General features: G+C 48.4%; 1 protein-coding gene across 1 annotated transcript; it reads left to right on the top strand.

The window, feature by feature from the left end:
- Window positions 1-2,491: 2,491 nt before the first annotated feature.
- NYX (nyctalopin) lies at window positions 2,492-8,038 on the top strand (the record flags this gene model as incomplete). Its single annotated transcript, XM_079549275.1, has 2 exons — window positions 2,492-2,513; window positions 6,639-8,038. 2 exons carry the CDS (start codon window positions 2,492-2,494, stop codon window positions 8,036-8,038), a joined length of 1,422 nt encoding a protein of 473 aa, XP_079405401.1.
- Between the last annotated feature and the right edge of the window lie 302 nt (window positions 8,039-8,340).

Consider the following 8,340-nt stretch of genomic DNA (forward strand, 5'->3'; position numbering starts at 1 on the left):
ATTTGTCCCCAGAGTTAAACCTAGAGTGTGTTGTTCCCTTTCAGATGCTGGCTCTGCACTTTCAGGTCTCTGCTCCTGCTGCAAGGTTTCGCCATGGTGCAGGACTGGGTTCTCAGACCCATGCTCTCCCTCACCCTCTCCCCTTGCTATTTCACAGGCTTTGCTTCTTGGCCCTCCTGGTGCAGCAGGAAGATAGGAAAATCTGTTGTTCTGGCAGCATCCAGGATTTTCTGGGACCTGCTGGCAAATGTCTGGGCTGATGTTTCTCAGAGTTTGTGTAACTTCAGTGGGAGGCAACCTCATATGCAGATGAGGAGATCGTCCCTGTTAAGACCAGCCCAGAAGTGAAAAAAACTTATTTCTCACCTAGATCAGTTTCTCTATGACAGCCCATGCCTGGGCAGCATGCACTGCTGATGTGGAAATGCAAGCAGGTGTGCAAGGATCGGCAGTGTGGAAGCCATGGTGAATGTGAAGCCTTGTAATAGGTAGTGCTTTGGTCTGTAATGCTCTGCCGGGGAGATTCCAGGGCTTGGAGGATGCTGTGTGCACCCAGCAGTGAAGTGTGGACATCAGCAGAGGCTGCTGGAGGGAATTCGGGGCCAGAAAGCCCACCGAATGCTAAGCATCTGCAGCACTTCCAGCCTCGAGCGCTCATCAGCCCTGAGTCACACTGACAAATGTCAAGGCATGGTTTAAAGCCCGAGTTGTTTTTTTTCTTTTAAAAAAAAAATAAAACCAAACACAAGTTTCTTTTATCTGCCACTCAGAATTTCTGCTTTTTCTACCTAAGAGGACTGAAACTTCTCCCCAGGAACCACTTTCTCACGTTGCCATCTCATTTCGGCCCCAGGGGTGATCAGAACATGAAGCTGGAGTTGCGGGGGCTGGCAGAAGAGCTCAGTGTTCCTGCAGCCTTCTCTCCGAGGTGCCTGCAGAGCGAAGTTCCCCAGCCAGCTGGCTGCCCACAGATGGGTATTTCCCAGAAAAGGTGACCTCAGTGCCCACCCACAGCCTCCCCACTGCGCCTGTGCTGAGGCACCTTCTCAGCTCTGTGGTTGAGAGGGGACCACAGGCGGACTCATGCGGGTGGATAGCACAGAGCTGAGCCGTGCTGGAGGCAGCTTCTGCAGCACTGCCATCAGGGTTGGGGCTGCTGACACCGCAACAGGCACATCCTGCCTCCATCGCCCCCAAATGTGGCTGCTGGAGTGAAGCTTTTCTGCTGCATCGAGCATAAATTCATCAGGTATTCCATTTCCTAAGGGGGGAAAAAAAAAAAAAAGCAGAATAATTCACTTAGAAATACAGCATAGAGTCATTTTCCCTCTGACACGGTGAGTGCAATTACCTGAGGCATGGAGGGCTGAGATAACTCGTTCATTCAGCTCTCTCTCTCCACAGAGATCATCATCATTCTGTCAGAAAAGGCTTTAAAAAGCAATTCACATCCCGAATGCAGAGTCTGGATGCTGGACCCATCCTTGTGATTTCCATGCAGCAGCTGCAGCATCACGAGCAAAACTGTCTTTTAGACAGTGCAGTGCTCATTATTTTGAGGGCCATACTCACCACACAAGCTCCCTGTGTTTGCAGTCCCTTTTCCCAGAGCTACTGTCATCTCCTCGTCCTTTAGGAGCGAAGCTTATTGGCATCCTATTTGGAAAGCTCAATTAACTGCCGCCATAAGCCTGTGCTTGTCCCCAAATATAATCATGTTTAGGCTGCATCCTCTGCCCCACCTCCTCAGCCATTATCTAATGGGCAGCAGAGTAATGGTTTTTGATAATGCTGTTTGAATGGCAGCAGTTCAGTTCTGGGCTTAATTTTTTTTATGGTGGGTTGGCAGGGGGAGAAAGCACTGGTTTAGATTGCCTGCAATCCCCGTTCTGCTTTTGGAGCTTTAGGGGACGGACATATTCTTCCATCTCCACTAATCTCCCTCTGATATCGAGGATTTTCCTGCCATTAAATGATAGCTTGTGAGAAAAAAAAATGCCGACTTCCCAGAGGCAGAATGCAGCTAATGGCATCCCTGTGAGCAGGAGGGAGAGCACAGCCACTGCCCAGCCAGGTAAGCCATGTCTGTAGGTGCTTTCTGTTGGGAATCATAGCTTTGGCTGTTCGGTGTGATGCCAACATCTGTTGCCTGGGGAGGTGGCCAGTCCCTGACCATTGGTGATCTCTTCCCACCTCAGCTAGGAGCACACTGTCAGCACAGCTGGAGAGAAGGAAAACCTGCAGGGTTGGCTGAGAAGGTGGATGGTGGAAGGAAGGCACCCGGCAGGAACGTGTGGAGTGCTGGGGACCGTCAGAAGCCGTGTGCTACAGTATCCTCTTCCTCAATCTTCTTTGTAAATATAGACCTGGCAATGGGAAAATGATGCAGGCAAACAAGAGGGTGAAACCTATCTCTGCTCTTCCTGTGTGCTTTTAGATCCCCCAAGTTTGCTTGCCAGACCTGAAATGCCACTAGCGAATAATCAAGGTAATGTTTGTCATCATTTTAAATGGTGAGTAGCACTCTTATTCTGCATTACCCAGTAGTGGGTTGAATGGATTGTTCTGTAGGTTAGATATGGAATTATTGCAAGCACTGCCTCTTCACCCTTTTAAAATCTCTGGCAAACACTTCTTTGGTCTCTCATTCTTTCAAATTATGGTGTTATTTAAAAGACCGAAAGAGATCATCCCTGGGTGGAATTTTTCTATTCCTTAATCTCACTAATATTTGTTACCTTAATGCTGAATTCCATCCTTTTTTTAAAAAAACAAAAAACAAAAACACATCTGCACACTGTGTCAGTGAGTTGGAGGCATCATCAGCTGCTGCTCTGACAGTGTCAAAAGCAAATGGCATCCACTGTGGGGAGGGGGAAGGACTAAGGATGGCAAGGTGGGATGTTTCATGCTGTGTTGGTCAGAGGAGATCTGACTGTCAGGTGAGACTGCTTTCCTGTGCTTGCAGGAGGGGGATTTGGGAACACGTCCTTTGCATGAGAAAAAGGGAGAATGCAACAAAGATGCTGTGGGGCTCCTCTGAACTCCTGCTGCCTGGGGGATGTTTTCCAGTTTGCTGCTCCTCAAACATTTCCTTTCCGTGTACTGCACAGAGCAAGTTACACTTGTAGATCTTAGATGAGTGCTGTGAAATGCCACTAGCAGAAGACACAGATTTGGCTCTAAAAAAATTGTGCCTAAGGAGAAACGCTGGAAAATGGCTTGGGTGCAGACATGTCCTTTATCAAGAGATTAGAGAGCAGGCAGGGAGGGAAAGGAGAGGATTTTGCTCATTTCTACTGAGCACACAGTGCACACAGCTGCTGGGGGAGGTTTGCTCCAAAAACCATAGATGGGACCAAGGTTGGAGTTGATGTAGCTGAATGCTGAGCTTGCTCGGGACAGCCTCACATATGGGGCAATCTATGCACATATGTCCCCCTGGATGTCATCCTGAGCCCATGCGAGGCTCTTGTTCCAGCAACAGTACTTCCATCAGTTTCCAGACAGCCACCTGCAGCCAAACATTTGAGAACAGGCAAATCCTTAATCTGTCTGAACCTCAGTTTATGTAACAGCATCAAAAAAACAACATATGCCCCTGTTTGCACACAGTGATGAGGAATGGTGAAGAGGGAAGCAAAAGACACAGCCCCTGTGTAAAGACAGAGCCAACCGAGGCCAGTGCCTTGTCCTCCCTCTTGTCCTAGGATCCTCATTCATTGCCTACCCAGTACCCTGCTAAAGAGTCAGTAGAAGGGTTTAGGAAAAAAGGAGAATATGAAGAAATGTCAGACTGCATAAAATTCTTCCCACCTCTCCAAGTCCTTCCCTGTTTCTTCTTGAGTGTCCCTGTTTTGCTAATTCTCCAGTCAGCATAGCATGGCCAAGCTTGGTGGGACCTGATCCAACAGAAGCCAGAGCTAAAGTCCTTCTGGGATGTGCCCTCCATTTACCTCAATCTGCCTTCCAGCCCAGTGACCAAGGGACAGTTTGGGCTGACGTGGGGAGGCTGATGGGTTGGTGTCAATGGGCACCCGCTCCTAGTTGAAGAAACTTCAGGCACTGCAAGCTACCAGATACATACTATGTGTGTTGCATTCCAAAAGGATGAAGGGCAGAGCAATTGTTGCTCACACTGCCATTTGATCTGTGCAATAAAGCCTTGGGTACAGTGAAAATAACAGATGGATGCTTGCTGAAGGTGATCCTTCCTTGCACATCATCTCACAAGCCTCTCTTAATAAGGAACACAGCTCAGTAAGGAACAAAGCTTAGTGAGGAATACAGTAGTGGGCCATCACTGTACTACATGGCAGCAGGGAGAGGTGGTTCAGCTGCTGGGAGTCTCCCTCAGAGTCTCCCTCAGAGACAGAGCATGGGGAGAAGCCCCTTTCTTGCCCTTTGGCCCCTGCAGCACTCATGTGGTCCCTACAATGCTGTTAATAAAGGTGGTTGATGGAAAAGATTATATAATTTCCTGTGGAAAAATGTATGAAAGGATTTTGCTTTTGTGACAGACAGTGGACAGCAGCAGAAAAACCATTTGAGTGAGAAGTAGTTAAGGTGTGTCTTTGAAAGAGATTACAAAATGAGATCTGTAGTATTCAGTTCTTGCTCTCTAACGAGTTCATTGCTTAGTCATTTTGCTGCTAGGAGTTTCTTTCCACAAAATGTTTCAGTGTGTGCTGGCTGATGTCTCTTGTTCCCTTCGTTCTTCTCTGATTTGTCCCCAGTAGCTTTCACCTTCTTGGACATCCACCTGCTTGGGATTAACTTGACAAGAAACCACACATCACTCAGGTGGCAGACTGATAAAATGACTGAAGTGCTTCCTCCCACCAAACCCATGACACTATGGTGACTGTATTGAGAATTCACAAAACTCTAATGTCACACTGAATGACATGGTCTAGAGCTGTCACAGGCATGGGCTGATGGTTAGACTAGATGATCTTAGTGATCTTTCCAACATTAATGATTCTATGAATCCGTGATCCCATGAATGGTACAGAGTATCTCATTTGTGGGGAGAGCACTAAGAAAGCATCTGAACAATATTCCTGAATCTGTTCTTCCTTGTGTCTGTCTAATGGAACACAGCAACACCCTTAGCAGGTGATAGCTTCCCTTGCAGTGCTGCAGCAGCTGCAGCTTTGGTGGAGAAATGTGAGATTGAATAAAAATGAAAGATGCAAAAAGCATGAACGCTGACATGCTACAGGCTGCTAACTGATCTCCCCTGCCTACTTCTGGAATAGAATCATAGAATCACAAATGTTGGAAAAGACCTCCAAGATCATCCAATCCAACCATTCATTCACCCATCACCAATATTCCACACTAAACCATGTCCCTGACTACAACATCTAAATGTTTCTTGAACACTTCCAGGGCTGGTGAATCCATCACCACCCTGGGCAGCCTGTGCCAGCACCTGATCACTCTTTTGGAAAAGTAGTACTTCCTAATGTCCAACCTGAATCTCCCCTGGTGCAACGTGAGGCCATTCCCTCTCATCCTATCTCTAGTTACATGGGAGAAGATGTCGACCTTCATCTCACCACAACCTCCTTTCAGGTGATTGTAGATAAGGTCTCTGTTGAACCTCTTCTTCTCCAATGGAAGGTGGAACAATCCCAGTTCCCTCAGCCACTCTCCATAAGACTTGTGTTTCAGATCCCTCACAGCTTCATTGCCAGAGCTTCAACATCTTTCTTGCAGTGAGGGGCCCAAAACTGAACACAGTATTCAAGGTGTGGCCTCACCAGAGTGCAGAAAGATGATCACTTCCCTGCACCTGCTGGCAACACTATTTCTGATACAAGCCAGGCTACCACTGGACTTCTTGGCCACCTGGGCACACTGCTGGCTCAGCTGAACATTAAACAATACCCCCAGCTCTGTTTCCTCTATACATTCTTCCATCCTCTCTGCCTCAGAGCTGTAGAGTTGCCTGAGGTTGTTGTGGCCAAAGTGCAGGACCCAGCACTTGGCCTTGTTGAACTTCATCCCATTGGCCTCAGGTCAGTGATTCAGCCTGTCCATATCAGCAGCATACACTGACTGTCCTCCTCTGTTCTCCATCCAGAAATACTGCAGCCCCACAGTTGCTGTCCTTCAAAACATCTCTGCAGGTTCCTGCTTTGTCCCTACCAAGCTTTGTCCCTACCAGTTTGCAATCATGGGAATGCTGAGAAATCAGTGGTGTTGGAGGGAACTCTCTGGGTCCATCTGGCTCAACCCTCACTCCAGCAATAACATCCAGATCACAGTGGCCAGGACGACATCCATGTGGCTTCTGAGGATCTTCGTGGAGGAGGCTCCACAGTCTCTCTGGGTAACCTGCTCCAATCAGGCTGGATGATTTCTCCTCCCAGGGAAAGAAATTCCACAGAAAGGATGCAGTAAGAAACTAACACTTTCCCAGAGAGTCTATAAGCAACAGCAGACTTCTAGGAATTGTTCACAAGGGCTTCTTAGCACAGGCATACAAATACTGTGTGACAATTAGCCTGCCTAGAAGGAAGCAGAGGCAGCATAATATTTATTCTCGTGTCATAACTAATATGTTTGCTAATGTCTCTTGTTTTTCTCTTCTCACACCTTCATGGGGTCGGCACATTCCTTGCTGTCAGTGATCCTTTGGGTGCCCCATGTCCACGCGGTGTGGGCCTGTGTGCGGTCCTGCCCTGCCAACTGTGTGTGCACCCAGGAACGGAGCTGCTCTGTCCTCTGTGACCGTGCTGGCCTGGGGCAGATCCCCAGTGAATTCCCCTGCGAAGCCTCCTCTATTAACCTGGACAAAAACAGCATCAAGTTCCTCTCTGAGAGGGCCTTTGGTACTTTGCCTTCCCTTAAATCCCTGTCCCTCAACCACAACAATATCTCCTTCATCACTCCGGGGGCTTTCAAAGGGCTGCCCAGCCTGACAGAGCTGAAGATGGCCCACAACGAATACATCCGCTACCTGCACACACGGACATTCACTGCTCTCCGGCGGCTGGTCAAATTGGACCTGGCGGACTGCAACCTCTTCAATATCCCAGACAGGATCTTCATTGAGCTGCCCTCTTTGCAGGAGCTTTTCTGCTTCCAGAACAACTTCCGAAGGATCCCAGGTGCCATTAGGGGCATGGAGAATCTGACCCATGTCTACCTGGAGAGAAACAGGATCGAAGCGGTAGCCTACAACTCCCTGCAGGGGCTGACCAAGCTAAAATACTTGAATCTGCAAGACAACAGGATAAATGTTGTTCATGAGCGAGCGTTTCAGGGCTGCCAAAAGATGGAGTACCTGTACCTGAATGACAATTTGATCAGTGAGCTTCCAGAAAATTCCTTTGATGGCCTGAGGTGCCTGAAAATGCTCAACCTAGGGGGGAATTTCCTCAGGAATGTTTCCAACACTTGGTTCAGGGACCTGGTGGAGCTGGAGGTTCTCTATCTGGACCGCAACAGGATCAACTACATTGAGGAGGGGGCTTTTGAGAACCTCACCAGCCTGGTCTCCTTGCACTTGAACAGCAATAACCTGACGACCCTGCCCTTCTCTGTCTTCCAGCCTGTGTACTTCCTGGGACGGCTGTATCTCTTCCGCAACCCCTGGGAGTGTGACTGCCGCATTGAATGGCTGAAGGAGTGGATGGAGAACTACAGACTTGTCAGGGACATTCCCTGTGCCTCCCCATCCTCTGTAGCTGGGATTGACCTAATGGATGTGCTCTATGACAGATCACCAGAAGGTTACTGTCTTGACCCCGTGGAGCTAAATGTCACATCTGACAGTCCGACTCCTAGCAGTGAGCCTTTCTCTACCACAGAGAGCAAGTTCAACAGCCTTATTTCTAAACTCTTGCTTCAGATGGGCCTTCCCGAAGAGGTGGCAAACACTACTGAAGTCTTCAGTAACGCTACACAACTGGATGGACTCACTGGTGGGGTTACTTCTGGCACAAGGGAAGACAGCAGCAAAGCCGTCTCCTTCTCTTTCCACCTCCCAACACTTCTTACAGTGGTTATTTTCCGGAGCAAGTAGTGCAAAGGCTGCCTGAAGCATGCGTCCTGCTGGAGCATTTAGTCTTTGTCCCTTCCTTGCACTGCCCAGGGTTGCTACAAAACTTTGCAGGCCCTTTTAAACAGGAGGATGGTACCTGGGGAGGGTCTGGGGTGAGCGTGGCATTTTGGGTGTGATGTTAGATAAGGATTTTGTTCTTCTTCTCCCTGCAATCCTGAGACATCTGCAGGAAAACCAGAGACACCCATTTTTGTCAAAGCAGTCTTCTCCAAGGAAAAGCTTTCAACACAACAGTTCACTCCTCAATGTCTGTTTCAAATGCT

The sequence above is a fragment of the Tetrao urogallus genome (assembly GCF_951394365.1).
Source record: "Tetrao urogallus genome assembly, chromosome: 1".
Taxonomy (NCBI): domain Eukaryota; kingdom Metazoa; phylum Chordata; class Aves; order Galliformes; family Phasianidae; genus Tetrao; species Tetrao urogallus.